Source organism: Bombus bifarius, unplaced genomic scaffold (genome assembly GCF_011952205.1).
Source record: "Bombus bifarius isolate JDL3187 unplaced genomic scaffold, Bbif_JDL3187 scf7180000008006, whole genome shotgun sequence".
NCBI classification, from domain to species: Eukaryota; Metazoa; Arthropoda; class Insecta; order Hymenoptera; family Apidae; genus Bombus; species Bombus bifarius.
In genome coordinates this window covers 2,174,097-2,192,572 of record NW_022884384.1, presented here as the reverse complement: position 1 = coordinate 2,192,572, position 18,476 = coordinate 2,174,097, and the positions used below count along the sequence as shown (strand labels likewise).

The 18,476-nt window shown below is 42.2% G+C and overlaps 3 protein-coding genes across 5 annotated transcripts; 2 read left to right on the top strand and 1 right to left on the bottom strand.

The window, feature by feature from the left end:
• Window positions 1-19: 19 nt before the first annotated feature.
• Window positions 20-3,887, top strand: LOC117206367 (exosome component 10). Its single transcript, XM_033445647.1, has 7 exons — window positions 20-402; window positions 474-703; window positions 789-1,034; window positions 1,121-2,635; window positions 2,726-3,258; window positions 3,422-3,578; window positions 3,654-3,887. Exons 2-7 carry the CDS (start codon window positions 596-598, stop codon window positions 3,705-3,707), a joined length of 2,613 nt encoding a protein of 870 aa, XP_033301538.1. The 5' UTR covers window positions 20-402; window positions 474-595; the 3' UTR covers window positions 3,708-3,887.
• A 170-nt stretch (window positions 3,888-4,057) lies between these two features.
• LOC117206373 (pancreatic triacylglycerol lipase-like) lies at window positions 4,058-6,293 on the top strand. 2 transcript variants are annotated; one of them, XM_033445653.1, is made up of 6 exons: window positions 4,061-4,821; window positions 5,008-5,111; window positions 5,183-5,493; window positions 5,578-5,673; window positions 5,770-6,015; window positions 6,157-6,293. In XM_033445653.1, exons 1-6 carry the CDS (start codon window positions 4,336-4,338, stop codon window positions 6,228-6,230), a joined length of 1,317 nt encoding a protein of 438 aa, XP_033301544.1. In that variant the 5' UTR covers window positions 4,061-4,335; the 3' UTR covers window positions 6,231-6,293. The 2 variants fall into 2 exon arrangements, with proteins under 2 accessions (XP_033301543.1, XP_033301544.1); XM_033445652.1 differs by having other exon boundaries at window positions 4,058-4,821; window positions 5,183-5,673.
• On the bottom strand, window positions 6,266-17,735 carry LOC117206365. Of its 2 annotated transcripts, XM_033445644.1 has the most exons (9): window positions 14,447-15,400; window positions 13,625-14,227; window positions 9,528-9,616; window positions 9,290-9,369; window positions 9,049-9,173; window positions 8,292-8,756; window positions 7,866-8,195; window positions 7,627-7,779; window positions 6,266-7,553 (listed from the first exon to the last, which is right to left on the bottom strand). In XM_033445644.1, the coding sequence occupies exons 1-9, from the start codon at window positions 15,398-15,400 to the stop codon at window positions 7,134-7,136; spliced, it is 3,219 nt and encodes a 1,072-aa protein (XP_033301535.1). In that variant the 3' UTR covers window positions 6,266-7,133. The 2 variants fall into 2 exon arrangements, with proteins under 2 accessions (XP_033301535.1, XP_033301534.1); XM_033445643.1 differs by having other exon boundaries at window positions 13,625-17,735.
• Window positions 17,736-18,476: the final 741 nt, after the last annotated feature.

Sequence of the window (18,476 nt, the reverse complement as noted above, 5' to 3'; positions counted from 1 at the left end):
CAGCGCCATCCTTCGACGTCATTTTCTACATTGCGAGTGTATGCGTTTTAAAAGAGTTTCGTACGATTTCGCTAATTTCGTCGCGATTGCATTTCGCCGATGCGATCACCGCTATAGAAAAAAACATCGTTCGCTATATATTAACGACATTTTTTATATAATGCGACACGATTCTTTATTATACGCAAACCGTGCTCCGCTTTCCAACTTCCTTTTCTGTATAGGATATAATCTTTACTTTATGATAGAATCATAGATCATTCTATGGATGTAATGGTCACAGTATGCGTGAAATGTCGTCAGAATCAGAATTATCGAAACTAGCACTTGTTAAAGTTACTTGATATGATTTTTCGAGAAAACGGATTTTTATACCATATTTGCGGCTAGATCGGTAATACGGTATGTAGGTGGCTACTTATTGTTGGTGTGTACGCATGATACAGTAGGGATACAAAATTTGCAAATTGTAGGTTACGTTCACGAACATATGTACGTAGGTTACGTTCAATGTAGTTCCACTTTTGCATATTTATTTCGCGCTATCGAATAATTTTATACGAAGGGAGAAGAGTAAGTGCTTATAATTAACGGCATGGATACTACGGAAGATTGCAGTGGCAAATGCCAAGCGTTAGAAAATGAGAATCAACAAGTTAACCAATTAATACCTGGATATGAGAATTTTCACGATTACGTTCAGGTATAGTTACACTTGTCGAACTGTTTAATTTGAAAAGTTTGTCTCTTCTTTTATTCTTATGTACCAAATGATCGTTATATTCTAGGAAGCATTCGATGCCATAAAACTTGGGATTAAATGTGCTAATAGTTTACCAACTGGATCAAATTTCAATTATTACTCGTGTTTTCCCAGTTTTCTCAAAGCCAAGGAGGAAAATACAAAATTGATAATGGACGTTATGCAGCATTTATTGGGATTAGCTGGCATAAAGGGCAATATATCGAATCTTGATATCGAAGAGAAGTTTGATCTTCTATTAGAAACGAACGACATGCTTTTGGACCGAGCCGTAAGTTTTTCAAAAGATATTCTTTCTATGTTTTTCTACGCTTAAATTTTTATTTTTACGAATCCAAAACGTGCTGTGTATCGCAGAATGCCTTAATGGACAAAGAATGTGGCATCGCTAAGAATACCGAAGTAGAATTGATGGTGTCGAGCGCAAAGGGTCAACCAGATGGAATTAACGGTTCGTGGAACAAAAAAGTTTGTCGATCCCAAGACACAGAGAATATTCAATCTGTTCGTTTATTAGCTGCTAAAAATATTCAAAGGCCGCAGCTAACGTTCAAAGACAAAATTGACAATAGCTCTAAACCCTGGTGTCCTAGAATTAAAGACAAACCCAATTCTTTGAAACCTTTGGCTATTTATTTGGAAGAAGGTGAAAATGGCGAAATCTTTAGTCATCCTTACGAATACGAGCTGGATATGTTTGTTCCCCCTAATGATCAGTTGAAAAAATCGGTACCAAAAAAGTATAAACCCCTGGAAGAAACGCTATTGGTAATGATCAAAGATCCGTCGGATATGAAGTTACTGATAGAAGATCTAAAAAGGTACAAAGAAATTGCTGTAGATTTGGAACATCATTCGTACAGAAGCTTTCAAGGAATCACCTGTTTGATGCAGATCTCAACGGGAGATACAGATTACCTGATAGATACTCTGTCGTTACGATCCGAATTACACGAGCTAAATGAAATTTTTACCAAGTCTACGATACTAAAAGTTTTTCACGGAGCAGATTTAGACATTCAGTGGCTTCAGAGAGACTTATCTCTGTACGTAGTGAATATGTTTGATACGCATCAAGCGGCGAAACAACTTAACCTGCCGTACTTAAGTTTAGCATATTTGCTAAAACATTACTGCAATGTAGATCCTGATAAACATTTTCAAATGGCAGATTGGCGCATAAGACCTTTACCGGAGAAACTTATAAAATATGCCAGGGAGGATACGCATTATTTATTGTACATAAAGGATTTATTAAGGAACGCTTTAATAGACGTTGCTAATGGACAAATCAATATTTTGAAAGCTGTATACGACAGAAGTACAGAGATTTGTAAAAAGACGTATATAAAACCAGTATGGACAGAGGAAAGTTGTATGATTATGTATAGAAAGAGCCAGAAAATGTTTAATAATAAACAGCTTTATGCTCTAAAAGAATTGCATAAATGGAGAGATCAAACTGCCAGAGGGGAAGATGATAGTATTGCTTACGTATTGCCAAATCATATGTTACTGAACATAGCTGAAACATTACCTCGTGAAATGCAAGGAATTTTGGCATGCTGCGACTCTATTCCTCCTTTGGTTAGACAGAATTTATTAAAACTACATAAAATAATATTGAAGGCTAGGGAACAGCCGCTTATTAAGCCAATCATTGAAGATGATATCAGGCAAAGATTGACGCAAAGAAATCCTGTTAACAGTTCAAAAATGTGGATGTATTCACCTCACGATATTCCCAGTGATATGGAAGCACGAGCTGACTTACCATGCTTGTTAGATGAAAACAACATAATAGAAGAGCAAATTTCGAATATCGCGATGAAGCATGCAGTGACTGTGTTTGACAGCCCAACTACGTCTGAGGTAGCGTACGAATAATAAAATTAATTATCTTGTATAAAAATTAAGAAAGATCGACGGTTGTAGTTTTCGTGGTTGTTTGCTTGTTTACAGAATGAGGAAGCAGAAATGGACGAGCAGGAAAGTAATAGAAAAAAGAGGTTTCCCTTCGTAAGTCCGTTTGAACGATACAAACGGGTTATACCTATGATAGCGGAACAAGAAGCACAGGAAAGAGAAAAGCTAAGACAAGAAGAAGAAAATCGTTTGAAGGAACTAAAAATGAAAGAAGATGAAATGGCAGAGAGTAAAAACAGAGTTCACGAACATTTTAAACGTGTTTCTCAAATGGTGCCAGAAGGAAGTGTGTCAGATTTACCAAAAAAACCATCTCAAACTCCACTGAGTCAAATGTCGGGTCGTAAAAGAAAACGAGATTCAAATATTAACAAACAAGATGAAGTACAAGACAAAAAAATTAAAGATGATTTATCAAACCCAACTCCGATGTTAGAAACCAAAACTACTCAATATGTAAAACAAGAATCAGATGAAATTGAACGTTTAAATGAAGAGCAAAATGTACCAGAAAGTATTACAAAAAGTCGGAAACAAGCATCGAGTAATGAAACTGTTAATCCGTTACGGTAGGTATATTCAAAAATTTGTTATTTTATTTCTGGTCGTATTACTCAGTTCTATGTTTTAAGCTAAGCATCTTGAAATTTTAATATCATAACGTTTATGAATGCTTAAAATATGTGAAATTTCGTAAGGTAAGAATTATTGATAAATTGAATGTGTTTATAGCACAAGAAAAAAAGGAGAAAAGGACGGTATAATCAAGGAGTTGAAAAAGAAAGGTATGATGCCATCAAAAACATTCGACTATAAAGTCGTAGATTTTAGTACTTTTCAAGGAGGTAGTAGAAACGTATCCAACCAAGTAAACTTTGAACAAACAGTGGTAAGGAAATGCATATCGTTCATTTCGTGCATTTATATTCAAATATTAACGTTTTATTTTGTTGTTTTTTTCCAGAAGAGAAAAAAAGAAAAAACACGAAAAAGGAAGAAGCAAAAATTGAATATATAAATTGCAATATTTTTTAGAACGTATTATCTTCTCATTCTTGACACTAATGAAAATAGCAAATAGCGCAATGCTGCGTGATTCATTGGATCATGTACAGATAATATGTAATAAATGATGGTGTTTATAGATGCTACGCTTCTAAATAATAGTTTAAGAAGGCACGAATTAAATACCTTTTTTAATAGGGGTGTATTTAAAATTTAATATTTTTTTATTTTTAACGAAATTATAAAAATTAGTTTGTTACATTTTCACATTAATGTCTCTCCTTCGTATTAATACTTTTAATGTTATGAGAATATTATAAACTTGAGGATTTTTTTAAATCTTTATTATTTTAATCTATCGAAGAATTATTAATAAAAAAAAAACGACGCTTTATTATACTGACACCGGAAATAAAAATAAGAAGAATTAGTTTATTATTAAATTGATTGAAATATAATGTCTATAATGTCGAAAAGACGTAAGGATGTTTTTACAATTATGTACTCTGAAGTGTTAGTTTACTTGAAATTAGCAATGTAATCTACGTTATCGTTAGGTCATGACTTCAATTTTTTTGGTTGTATACAGACGTATATACGTAGATATATAGACATGTTCCATTACGATCAGAAATTCAGTAATGAAAATGATGTGGATTGCATTACTGCTCATCAGATTGCCTGCGATTTCTGCCATGCAGGATCACATTTTGGAAGAAAATGTAAAAATAGATACAAGTGGAGATCGTATTGATAACAATTTATCGAATTTTCGTAATAGCAATTTGACAGCTTTCATTTATACACTCTCGAATTCCTCGAGTTTTATCGACTATCGAAAAAATTCCCAATCAGATCAAGTGGATTGTTTTGGTTTAGGAAAAAGAGTAGCTGCGATTTTAGAATGGTTTTTTATGAGTAATTCAAGTGGAAATGCTTTGGATGTTCAATTTTTACTTTCCTCGAGAAAACAACCACGACGCGTTCAGGTACTTATCGGTAAACAATTTGGCTTGGAGTGGACAGACTTTCAAATCGAACGAAGGACGATCGTAATAGTTCACGGATTCTTATCGCATGGTCAACAATCGTGGATCAATGAAATGGAAAGAGCATTTCTTCAATGGGTAGATTACAATTTTTCTTTTTTTCTTTCTTTTCCATACACGTTGAAGTACATTTTAAAAGACGAACGGAATCTTTCCCCTTAGAAAGTAATTGATGTTGTAATACATGTTAGCAACGTTAGTTTTCTAATCTTTTATCATCGGTAATTCAAACAATAATTTTGTTTATTCTCTAATATGTTTTAGAACGACGTTAATGTTGTAATTGTAGATTGGAGTGCCGGGGGCAATACTTGGAATTACTACAAAGCGGCAGTTAACACAAAAGTAATAGGATATCAAATTGCAAGGTCTGCTTTACGTACCTATTTGTATAGGTGTTAATCGCACAAAAGCTCATGGAGCTTATTGTCTTGTAAAGATTTCTAGAACACGTAGAGAATGCAACAACAAGCACGCAAGGTAATTCCGACAACAATAATTGGGGACCATTGCATTTAGTAGGCCATAGTCTTGGAGCACATATTTGCGGGTTTGCTGCGAAAGAACTGAAAAAAAGGCGAAGTAAGTGGGAAGTCCAGAGAATAACAGGATTGGATCCTGCACAACCTTGTTTCAAGAATGTACATTCTACGATGAAACTTCACAAATCCGATGCACCATTCGTCGATATTATCCATACTAATGGGAAATTACTTTCGGAGATCGGATTAGGTTTACCAGAACCGATAGGTTTGATATTTGTACATACATTGTGTATACACCGTGTTTTATGCTATTGCGAGAATGAACGAACGGACGAACAATTTGTATCAGGTCATGTTGATTTCTACCCTAACGGTGGCAGAAGCCAGCCTGGCTGCGTAAAAATCGATTCTTCGTATTTTGAATATCTACCAATTCCTCTTCGAGGCAAGTATTCGCTAAATACGTTTCTTATTATCAGTTTTGAAAAAAGCTTATTACTGTAAGCTTTCTTCCTCGGATAAAATATCGAATTGATTTTAGCAATTAACAAGTCTATATGCAGCCATGGACGCTCGTACGTTTACTTAACGGAGTCTTTGATATCCGAGGTTAAGCACAATTGCACTTTTTGGGCACATCATTGGGATTTATCGTATCGAAACCTGATACAACTAGCAACAGAATCGTGCGATAAAACTATTTGTGCCGAAATGGGCATAAACGCGATAAATTATCCTCAACGAGGAACATTCTTTGTCGCAACTTCCAACATTCCACCTTTTTGCGGTAAGATAGATCTATTATATGTACAATAAAATTAGATATATATGGTAGTTATGTACAGATACCATACTTACTCCGCAATAAAATATACAAATATAAACGTGTCATATGTCGGTTATAGTGATAACCATTTTAATGTTGTAGTTAACGGTACTCGTATGATCAATGAAGTAATAATGCAATTGGAGAGGGATTACGCAGACGAACTTCGGGATTAAGATGTATAAGTGAGTTAAGAAAAATGTATTATTAGCTGATAAATAAACGAACTTTAATTAAAATTTCAGTTACATAAAACACTTAAGTTATTAAATGCAGCTAAGTACTATTTACAATGGAATTTCGAAAATTAAACAAATTATATACATGTCACGCTATTTAATTTCATGCGTGAATGCTGCGTGAATAAACAGTCTTTGATTTTTTAAGGAAGAAACGATATTTACTTTCTATGAAAATGACTTGAATCATGTTTATGCTTATGTTAATATTACAACTTAATTATAAATTACGATGCACAAGTTATACAGACAAAAAGGTATTACTTCGTTGTACAAACTCCTTTCCTTTTCCTAATTGCGATTTGTTACATTGTAGCGAAAATATTAACTTTATCCTCGACTGATCTTGTCCGTCCCGTACAGTTTCTATATGTATGTATATGCTATCATTGGCACTTTATTGACGCAAACAAATATGCATTTAGTAACTTGTCGTTTAAAATTGGTATCGAACGCGTACAAAACACGTTTGACAAATATTTTCGTCGACTATCTGTAGTAGATGGTGCGTTTCGGTGCGCCGTATTTTGTATTGTTCGGTAATTGCTATCGCGGGCAATACGACTCGATATCAAAGATAAAAAATGTTTCTTTGTACAGTGAAATTTGACTTTTTCTAGGAGAGTCACTTTTAATTTCAATCGTACTTTGGTAGTTCGTTCATATGTATAATTAATAACTTCCGTTGTTATTTATTTTTTACAGTATAATTGCATCTACATATTTTTCATGTATCATTATACCTATTCGCACCTGCTCTCCCTTTCTTTCCTTCGGAATCAGAAGGAAAAACATTGTTGAATTCCTGAATGTCAGGAGGCGAAGCAAAGCGTAAGTTGTTCAATTAATAACTTGAACGTAAGTGGCTGGAAATATTCCAGTTCGTCCTCTACACTCTCCTATCCACCAACCATCTGGTTGTTTTTGATGTACCGTTATCAAGTCCCCAGGACTTAAGCTAAGCTCGTCGTTTAAATTTGCCGAGTATTGATAGATTGCTCTACATTGTTCCGTTGCGTCGGACTTGCCACCCGTTTCGGTGGCATCGACGTCTTGATTATTATTGTCCTCGGAATGACTACTGAATTCATCGAAATCGCTAAAGTCATCCTCGTCCGGTGGATTCTCCGAGTTTCCATCGCCAGCTGTTCGATCGGCCCAATGACGACTCTCGGTATCGTGATCCTTTACGAGATGAACATCTATTTCGTCTTCATCCTCCTGAATCTCAAACGATTCGTTCTTCGCCCAAGAAGGAATCTGCGTGGAAGAATGTGCGTGCACTTTTCTCGTTCTTTCATTCAAGATAACGATAAGAATTACGGAAGCTCACCTTAAGGACACTTTGCTGCAAACCCTGTTTATCCCTTGAAACTAAAATATGTTCGGCCAACGGATGTTTGTCTCGTTTACTGCCTTCTACTTCGGCCAATGTTCCTCCGACTTTATACCTCGCTGCCTCCAAATACAATAACATAGAACGCATCTGAAAGAAGGTAAGAGTTGAACGGTTTCCGAAGATGGTACACGACATAGCGAATGATAAAAGAAAGAGCATAAGAGTAATCGTACATGGTGTAGTTTTTCCGTTACGTTTTGCGTGCTCTCATCCGCCGCGAATGCCGGTGTTGCAATGAAAGCTCGGTGAAGAGTTTCCAAACCTTCCCTGCCGCGCCTCTCGCGCTCCAAGTCCTGCCTGATCAGATGAAGGACTCTTACCAGCGCTTGTTTCCGACGTTCTCTGTTCATCGCTAGAGTAACGTGTTCGGCATAAAAGTCTGGGAGCAATTGCTCGGCGTTACACCCGTCGTTGCTCTCTACTCTGCGTATAAGATTCTTCAAGATTTCGATGTCTTGGGACACGTTACAGTTACGTATAGGAGCTGCCAAACGGTCTGCACTCTGTAAGGAAAAGACGACGGATGATAATCACGAGAGCGTTGGCAACGCGGAGGAGATAGAATTGCAGGTACGAGCGCGTATAAGATTGCTACGTACCTGTTGCAGACGGGGAGCTAGGGCTTGCAGATGGGCTAAATAAACGTTCGCGAGATCTTTAAGAGCGCTCAATCGTTCCTCTTCGAGAAGTTCCATTTGTTTGGCTCCTTTCCTCATGGTGCTTTCGAACTCGAGCCTAGCTCTCTCAGCTCTCACGCTCACCGTGTAAAACTCCGTGTCCGCCCTACGAGACGAGTCCTCGGCCTTTCTCCTCCTCGCTTCGAGCTTACTGACCTCCTTCTCCGTCATATGATGGGTCGACGATTTGTTATTGCTCTGCTGACTCTGACTGATCGATTGCAGCCTCGCGAGGTCTTGCAACCTCTCGTTTTCCCGTGCACAAGCGAAACTTTGCTTTTTACTTTTTATCGCAATGTTACGCCACTCGTGAAGAGACTTCCCGGCCTTATCCACGGAATTCTCGATAGATTTCCTCGAACGTCCTTGAGCCTCTGCTACTCCTACCTGCGGATACGCAAACGCCTCCTTAACGCCTATCGTCGCTTGTTTCAACGATCATTCGACAAACGCTCAACGGTTTCAGAGGAGAGAAGAATCGAAACGAAATAACACGCGTGTACGTGTACGCGTGCGTATTCTCTACGTGTGCAAATTCGATGCAAAGGAAGAACCTTGTTCAATTGCTGCGAATGACGATGCACTAACGGCGATAACGACTATCGATAATGCGCGATGATATTTCGAGGAATGGTTCGAAGGGACGATGAAAAAGGAATTTTTACGAAATTCGACGCACTCTGATCGGTTTGGCGAGTTGTTCGCTAAGCGTAATTCCCCAGATCCTATGAGCTTCTGCGGCAGCCTCCATCTCCTCGCCGACGCATCTCCATGCTTCGTTCACACCTCCGCTCCCGTTGCCACCTGCGTTTCAGAAGCCAACGATTGTATTTAAAACTGGTATTTACTGCCTCGACTTTCTTTACTTTATATCACGTTGCTAAATCAATCGTTAAAAGTTAAAACGACGAAGAGAGTACCTTGGTCCTTCGCGCACGCCTTAGTCAGTTTGTTGCTCAGTTTGCTGAGTCCTTTGGCATAAGTCGCTTCCAATTCCGCTCTGAAATAAGAGAAGACAAGAAACAAAAGGTTTACGATTCAAGGCGAATATACACTTATCACAAATATATAATAAATAGCAAATGTATTAAGAATGCGGAGATACACGCGCGCTGCGTGTCGAGAAGAAGCGATTCGATTAACAAAGAAGCAACTCACCTTTCGTGCAGGATCGATGCCAATTCCTTGCAAAAATCTCCACCCTGTTTCACGTACCTTCGAACATCTTCGAATCCACCTTGTCCACCCTGCAACCAGAAACCAGATATTAATTTTTCTCTGTGTTTCTTACTTTCGAAACTAAAAGCTCGCAACCAGAGCTCGTTGTACGCTTGAACGATCGTGGAGAAGGATAAGAAGCACGCGGAATATAGCGGTAACCACGCGTCACAGCTCACGAGATGCAACGTTTCTAACGTCTTGCGAGCGAGTTACAACGATTTCTTTTCGCGGCGAATTCTCGCCGACTCTGGCTTACGGATTGGCGGAAGAAACAACAATTACCATCCGTTACACGAAAGTATGTATAAATTTATAAGCACCGAGTTTTATTTTTACGGTTCATAAGCGAAGCAAGAGGATAATAAGGTCGAAGTGATATTTAGAATGTTAAACGCGAGCATTATGAACAAGAGACGACAAGGTAGAAAACATAGAGAAAGAACGGAATTAATTAAAAGTAGAAAGTATATGTATAACTATCTCCAAGAGTTTATTGCTCGCTAATCGAATGCTGGTACTCGAACGGGTAAACGTTCTTCGAGCCTTTAACGCGTTCCTCCCTTGAGGTATTTCGTAAAATTACAAACTTCAGGAGAGAAACGAAAACTACGAGACACGTGGTGTGGATGTCAGGAACGAAGCAAGCATAGCCAAAGTTCTTGGTACATAAACCGGTCATGTAGGTGAGAAATTTGTCGTTCTTATTTCTGGTCAGCCACAACTAGATTTTCCTGTGCATTACGTACCGTCTTATATCTGAGATATTTTCCTCGACTAACGACTAGAACGAAGAAAGGGTGTATCGGAAATGTCATTTACCGGTAATTTCTGACGTTACGCCCGACTCAACCTTTCGAGTAACTTTCTGACTGGACGACTTTCCAAGCCACTGAATGGTAAAAATTCATTTTTCTACATTCTCGTCTTGTACACTCTCTACCAAATGGAACCAAGTAGAACTCTGTTCAGCGTTTTTATTCGGGTTAAATCTTATCACCGAACAAGGTCGCACGCGCAAGTTCTACGGCCGAATTCGTACGGTTAGCTTTACTCGTGAAACTCGATTAAATGAAATTTATTTATTTTAGAACAGCATAGAATGTAGGAAACGAAAGAAAATCCGTCGGCCGATGAAAAGCAAAAGTGGATAGTTGGCGAGGGAACATACGTTACGCATTGATTACGCATTGGTTACGCAACGTTAAATGTTAGCCTAAATGCGGACGAGCGACTTTAGCTCACGCGATATCCTCGCGATCGTATCTCTTTCTTTGTTTTCTCGATTAAAAACAACAAAGACGGACGTATCGTCGCAGAATCTCAGCGACGTCGCGCCGCATCGGACCTTGGTGTGTCCGAGGGCCCGCAATAACATCGAATCAACTGATCGCGTCATCGGTTAGAATGCATCGAGGCGAAGGTGATGCATTAGACGAAAATGACCGTGAAATCACGTCCGTGCGACTGTATTTAGACGCATAGCAGGGCGGTTAAACCTATCGTTGACAATTTTGTAAAGAAACATAGTCTCCGCGTCCATTGTTTAAACGGTGTTAATCGAATCTGTTATTCCATTGCACAGGATTATCCGTCTTAATTATCCGGATTTTGTCGAGCCGGTCTCGATGTTTTGCTAAGTGCGGTACATGGCATGTTCCACACGTGGAAGACGAGGGACCAGGGACAAATATAGACAAAGTGGCGTTCATGAATTTTAAAAAGCGGAACGAATGCGCTTCAGAAATCCAAGCCGCTTAGTAGCTCTGCGTAACACGCGCATCAGACTGGTCGATAAATACAAATACAACGAGCGTACGTTGAGAGAGAAAGATCGACATAGAATAAGTTATAATTAAAGAATGAGATATTAGACAACGCTAGAATTTATCTTCGAGCGATCGTGATTTAACACGAAAGGAAGATCTTTTAGAAATCCTGATATCAACCGTGAACGCGTTAATCGCGACGATTAATTTGATCTATTGTGTTTCAAGATGAGATACGTGACTACTTCCGCCTGTCGATTAACCTTCCGCGCTAGCGTGTTCACGGTTGTGAGAGAAAGATTAATTATGCATTGCACGAAGAGAGATCGACTTTCTTACGATCCATCTACTTAGACAACGAGCAATCTTATACGCATACGAAGAATAGTAAAATCGTCGGATGGATATGAACGTTCGTATGAATTTATTTGCAAACGGTAAAGAACAAATTTACGAGAGTTCGATGAAACTGCGTACGCAAGAATAAAATACAAGGTGGTTGGTAACTGGTGGTACAAGCGAAAAGGGGGTGATTCTACGCGAAAAAAGAAGTCGAAAATATAGAATACAAATTTTTCGTTCGAGGCTTTGCTTTCGAGAAAATCGACTTTGAATTTTCGCTCGGTACACCTGCACTTTATCGCGTCTCGTTATAACGGATCTCACTGTAGATCGTTGTCTCGATGGAAAAATTAAAAAAAAAAAGAAAAAATTGAAAAATAATTATTATTCTATATTTTCGACTTCTTTTTTCGCGTAGAATCACCCCCTTTCCGCCTGTAACACCAGTTACCAACCACCCTGTATATCGATGCGCTGGTACTTTGACATCGATGTGGAAACTTTTTCGAGTAAAAGGTTAATCGATACGCCCGATTGGATATTACACGTAATGTAATTGATCGTGAAAGAAATGTGCTGGCACGTGCAACAGGTGGGGCACGATTGTCTAGAACTTGTTACAGGTGTTCGTCCGACTGGATACCTTCTTCAAATACAAACAGATACGCGCGAGTCTTCTGATAAGACGCGAGAAAAATGCAATTTTTCTCGGTATTATCTTCTAATCGAAATCGTTGAAACGTTGAAATACATAATCGAGGTAGAAACGGTGCTTCTTTGCCGGAAGATAGCCGATCGTCCGGAGGAAGCGGCACGGCCGCGATGCGGTGCTTGCTTTCGACGAACGAAAACAGAGGTGAAATATCGAGAGATCGCGATCGATGTGTACGGTTCCTTTCCCTTTTACCTTCGAGATTTTCTCGGCTTAGGTTCACGTGACGCGGTGAAATCGCGGAGGTCGCAGTTACTATCGCCGTACCGAGCTATTAACGCGCACCTCTCACGAACCTCGTACACAGTTTCTCGCAGCTGCCTCTGCTTTCTTTCGTACGCTCAATTTTCCACGGGTAGCGGCAATTTCTACTCGTTTATCTGGTATCTTTAACGCGCAAACGATTCCTTCGTAGATGATAGAGAAAACAAACGGCAATGACACAGCCTGAATTCGTGGCTTCTCCGTGCGGACTAACGATGAGAACGACGTCCTTGTATGCCACGCACGAATACTTTCGCTTAAAGTATTTGTATTTATATTTGTATTCGCAGTTGGGAAGCTACGGAATCGAGACGCGGCGACTCCAGCTTTCTCGAGAACAGTGCTTGATGGGTAAATTAAGGTTACTTTGAGCGGAAAGTTGGATAGGTCGTGCCAGCGCTGAAATAGTTTTCGGAACGAGAATAAGCTGCCGGTACGTGCCTATCTTTAGCTTATATAATGCATGGAAAAAAAAAGAAGAAGAAAAAAAAAAGGAAAAGAACGCGAGCTGCGATCAAAGTACAACGAGTAGCATTTTTTCAATCGCCACGATGCCGCATCATCGTCGTATAAACATACCGTATAAGCGCGTACCCTGTAGTACCTATAGACGTATAGACGTAGCCAAGTATCAGTTAGCATGCAGAAAAGAACAAAGTCGGTTATTCTCTCCGCCCAACTTTCTCACACTTTCTTCGCTTTGATCGTTTCTTTGGTACGATGCTCGGACTCGTCGTTCGCGTGTACGTTAGCGCGCGGTGCGATCGTCGCAGAATAAAAGATTTTCACGTATCGGAAGCGAAGGAAAGATCTCGTTCGATTTTTCTCGGCTCGAGAGCGATCGCCTTGAACGAGAGGGGGTCCATCGAGATCCGTGAGAAAGGAATTTCGTCGCTTCGGTCGAACGTAATCGCGTTACGCGGTGGGTGGAACGAAATAGAAGAATGTACCTCTTCGGTCTCGTGAACGGAGACCGAGTGTAGAAGATGAGTGGAGGCCATTAACCCTCTGATTGACCCCAGCATTCTCCTCTTAATTAAGCCGGCTTTTCGAACATGATCCCTGCTGTCGATCTCGGCAGCGGTCGCTGCATCGTGGGTCTCGTCGATTTCCGTATCGGAGCAGAGCTTGTCCATGCTGAAGGAAACCGGAACGATACTCAGTTCGCTCTTCTCGTTCAACACGTTGTCCGAGGTGGCGATCATCTTTCCCAAGCCAGTGGTTTTCGTCGGTGCTCGGTGGAGAGCGACGTTCGTTTTCGACGGTGCGATCGCGGTTTCGGGAGAAGAAGACGAGCTTTTTAGGTGCTCTTGCGAAACGGAGGACAAACCGAATTCCTCGACCCTAGTGATCGATCCTAATTCCGGAGTCCTCGCCTTGGTCAGATCGTAGGACGCGCTGTTACCATTCGGAACGGTCACGGTACACGATTCCTCGGAAAGAGCACCGACGGCTTGCAATCTCGCGTGTTTGTTCACCACCTCGTTGATCCGAGACGTTTCGTCCCTTAGCCAGTTTCGCATTTTCTCCCATGCCTTGCCCAGCCGATGTTTCTGCAATTTCAGGACATTTGTTCTCGGTCGCGAGAAGAGACGAGGTAACCGAGTATTCGACACCGGTGACCGGACCCAGCGATAAATCTCTCCTAGCTTCTCTCGAGTTTCGCGAATCGAACGTTTGGAAAGTGGAAGATCGATCGGACGATTCGAAGCTTCGGTTCTAGGTTTATCGCCAAGTCCGATCGTACCGTGCTCCAGCGACGCGCTTAATACCTTCGGATAACGTTGCTCTCGGCGGGCCACCGCGTTCGAGAGAGAGTCGTTCGAGCACTCGACGTCCGAATAAGAGCAGCCCGCCTCGTCGTATCCGTCGCAATGCCTTTTTCTTCGATTCGCTGGATCGCACGGATCCGTTTTTCCTTCCGAATTCGCGACGTCGATCGCGATCGTTGGATCGCTCGCTTTCTCCGCGGACGTGACCTCTTGACGGGACGCACCGCTCGATTCTTTCGAATCCTGCGAATCGGTTACGTTTCGATGGTCGATTTCGTTTCGAATCTCGGCCGACTCCCCGTGGAATTTCGCTGGACTCGTGCCGCGAATCTCCTCGTCGTCCTTAGCGACTTTTGACTCGCGTTCACTTTCTACCGCTTTCTCGCTTTCGATTTCGTCGTGGACGTACGAATTCCTAGGAAAGTCGTACAGTTCGTCTCGCGTCGACGTATCTTCGTCGTTCTTGTTCGTGGTCACGGTCGCGGTCGTCCACGTCGTAGTCGTTTCTCCTGTAACCGTAGCTCGTTCCACGACAGCCGTTCGAGATTTGTCGTCCGAATGTAGGAAACTGAAGCTGATCTTCGGCACTCCGTCGTCGTCGGTTTTTACCGACGTGATCGCGGTCAATTCCACCGTGTTTCTGCGTCGGTTCTCTCCCTCCTTCTCGTCCCCGCGTTTCTCCGGCCCTTTGTTATCCCGAGTATCGGTTGTCGACTCTTGGTTCGTAGTCGCGACGCTCGCTGTTTCCTCGATCGGTTCGACGCGGTCCGACTTGGACGCATCTGGCAATTCTTGGCAACAATGTATTATTACGGGCGCGGGAATATCGTACCACACTGTCGTGGAGTTTCCATTTACGCCGTTACCGTTGTCGTTGCCATTACCATTACCGTTCAACAATGTCAACTTTCTGACTGACTTTAAAGTAGCCCATGCGTGTCTCGCTTCTTCCATTTTTCTCTCGCGCCATCCACCGTCCAAAGGAATTACCAACGTACGCTATTACCAATCGTCCAATTCCTTTTCCAGCGGATCGTACAGCTTGACGGTATCCACCATTCTTCGCATATCGTAAAATCATAACGAAGCGGAGCAACGCAACGTTTTAATTTTAACCATCTCTACGTAGGTACTAGCACCAGTCTTGAATAGCTACGTTCGATATCTGGCTGCCTTACGTCGATCGCCGCTTGCGAATCTCTACAAGCACGCCTTCGTTTTCGTTTATTCGTGCAATTTCGTTTTGCTATGACAGGTATGCACACAGTCCGACGATCACCGTTCGACGTGTACGCGAACGAGTTCCGAAACGACGCTTCGTGAGAAAAATCTCTCGTCGATCGATCGTCGTATATCGCGATCGTTTTATCGCGATGGACCTTCAACGACGTCACCGTACGAGTTCGAAACGCCTTGCCGATTAGCAAATACAGGTACCTCGTTCGATCTCATTTTTCGACCAGGTTCGCTCGAGCTCGGTCTACGGTACCGAACAGAATGCTAAATTCGGTTTATCGTAAGTACTGTGCTGGCCGTCCGTCGCTCGAAAGCCTGTCGATCGACGAGAAAATTCGACATAGTTTGGCGCTCGTTCGAGTTTAAACGCGTACACGAGTCGTTCCGTTTCGAGCGCGTTTCGGAAACGTGCTGCTGCGGCCGCTCCTTTCGGTCGATTTCGCGTTACGTAAACGATTCATCGGTACTTCTCGCTCAACTTTGTCTCGTAATTCTTCGATAATCGTTCTTCCAACCGCTGCTCTTCCTCGGATCGACCTTCACCGATCGACCAATCTGTACGACTTCTCTCGGACAGTAGAAACGACACGATGTCGCCTCGTACAACCAACCACACACCTGATATCGCGCGTATCTTTGCGCGCAACATCCAATGGCATCGTTTACTAAATTTCCTCTTTCCGTACATTCAGTCGCTCCCAAGTATTCGTTTCGCGTTCAACGTCTTTCGATGTTACCGACGCACGTACAAACACGGACGATTTCGTTGCCATCGCGATTCTACGACAAGGTGGCAAGGTAGGAGATGCGCGATATCAAAAAGAGGATATTCGTCGAAGGATCGACCGACTGACCGTGTCTCGCGGTTCGCGAGAGGATCGTGCGAATCGCCTGTCCAGGCGCGAGCTCTCGCAACGTACGACGTGCGACGCGTCAACCGCGGATGAGGTGCGGCGCGACGCTCCGCATTTATACTCACGTCGAATAGCAAATGAAAAGTCGCGATCGATTCAAGGTTAATTATTCGTTTGCGAGGAAGACGATCGCGTTGCGCGGCATTCGCCAAACAGAAACTTGCTCTCGTGATCGTGATGTTGGCGCGACGACGTCTCAGTCGTGACTGAATACACGCTGGAAGCCGTATTATACAACAGCGTCAAACAATTATATCCATATTATGTTGCGTACGCGCGTATTACACAACGGTGCAAACAGTGCACCGCGCCGTACCGTAGCGTATCGTAGCTCTACAAAAATAAGTCACGACCGTTTCGCGTGAAAATTTAATCTCGCGAACGGTACCATCGTGACGATGCGTTATTTACGTATATCTCGGTGATGAAAAGTCGGTGTTTACCCAGTAGCATTTCGAACAGTCTTCGACCCACAAAACGACGATTCACAGATCGATACGAGTTATCGTCGATCGGAGAAAAACAGCGGCAGATCGAACGGTGTGTAGCACAAACGAGCAATACCTCGTCCGTGTCTGTTGTGTGGCTTGTTCGAACAAGCGAATCGTTATTTTTCTGTTTGACGCGTCCGCCGCCATTTCATCGAACGCGTAACGTTGGAATCACGATTTTCGAACGATCAAAGCTTCGACGTTTCACACGGCGTACACGTTGGAAAGGTAACGCGATAACGCGACTCAACCGTTAACAGTCAATGCGAAAAAATTGCATATTTCTTGCAAGAGGAATGTGGCGATATCGGCTAACGCGAGCACTCGTAACGACAACTGGTACTACGACGACGAGACGAGAGAGGAAAACCGACGTGAAGAGAAGAGAGCAGAGGAGGACGGAAGAGACGAAGCGCGGTACGTCGCGGACGCGATTGCACTAACGGCCGTTGTCGGAAACGTAATACGCAATACGCGTCGCAGCAGAACGTAATGCTCCGAAACGAACGCGAGCAAAAGTGGTAGAGGTTGTTTGAGCGAGTAATGCGAGTTTCTAGGCGGGAGGTTATTCTTTTTCCTCGTGACTTATATTTAGCTTGTTTCCGCGCGACACTCGCGCGTTACCGAAACATGGTGTGCACGTGCGGCCGACTCGCTCGACGACAACTGTCGCCGCTCGCCGACTATGTTTCTCCCGTATCGCGAAACGATGATCCTACCTTTCCGCTATAAGATGCGATCGTTAACACCGGTCCACCGAAAAATCCTCTGTAAAACGCCACTTCGCGTTCCTGGTCGCATACAACCGCGATTGTATACAACTGTCGCATACAACTTCCGCGATGCCTACTGTCTCCCGCAACCATAGTTCTAACCGGTTCTTAAATTCTAGTTTCCGGATCTTTAACCTGCCTTTTTCGCGTCTTATCTCGTACGGTTTTTCATCTTTTGCCTTTACGCGAACGAAACGCGTATTGTCCAAGCTTGTCGATTTTCAATACGCGTTTGTTTCTCGGATCAGATAGTTGTACGCGTAGCGTATGACGCTACGAGTAAAGTCGAACGAGCGGAAACCGATACTCGCCGATGATTTCCTACACATCCTAACCGATGTTTCCTAATCGATGGAATGCGCATCGTCGACGTATTATGGCAACGCTCGGTAATTAAGGTAAAACCCGAGAACTTGCATACATCGAAGGGAAACCTTGCCGTGAAACTTGCTCGTCTCGTATTTCAAAAGAAAAAAACAGAAGACGGAAAGGAAATACGGTGCAATTTTTGAGAGAAGGGAGAAAAATCGATTTCACTCGGAGAAGAATGCAAATGGAGGATCGATCGGACGACAAACGAGACTGTCTCGTTGCACGAAACACGTTTTAAACTGTT

Coding starts and splice junctions, on each gene's coding strand:
- LOC117206373 (XM_033445652.1), top strand. CDS start 4,336: ATGAAAATGATGTGGATTGCATTACTGCTCATCAGATTGCCTGCGATT. Junction 4,822..5,007: donor AAAGAGCATTTCTTCAATGG/GTAGATTACAAT, acceptor AATATGTTTTAG/AACGACGTTAATGTTGTAAT. Junction 5,674..5,769: donor TCTACCAATTCCTCTTCGAG/GCAAGTATTCGC, acceptor AATTGATTTTAG/CAATTAACAAGTCTATATGC.
- LOC117206367 (XM_033445647.1), top strand. CDS start 596: ATGGATACTACGGAAGATTGCAGTGGCAAATGCCAAGCGTTAGAAAAT. Junction 2,636..2,725: donor ACAGCCCAACTACGTCTGAG/GTAGCGTACGAA, acceptor GCTTGTTTACAG/AATGAGGAAGCAGAAATGGA. Junction 3,579..3,653: donor TAAACTTTGAACAAACAGTG/GTAAGGAAATGC, acceptor GTTTTTTTCCAG/AAGAGAAAAAAAGAAAAAAC.
- LOC117206365 (XM_033445643.1), bottom strand. CDS start 15,400: ATGGAAGAAGCGAGACACGCATGGGCTACTTTAAAGTCAGTCAGAAAG. Junction 8,757..9,048: donor AACTCGCCAAACCGATCAGA/GTGCGTCGAATT, acceptor GCGTATCCGCAG/GTAGGAGTAGCAGAGGCTCA. Junction 8,196..8,291: donor TAGCTCCCCGTCTGCAACAG/GTACGTAGCAAT, acceptor TTTTCCTTACAG/AGTGCAGACCGTTTGGCAGC.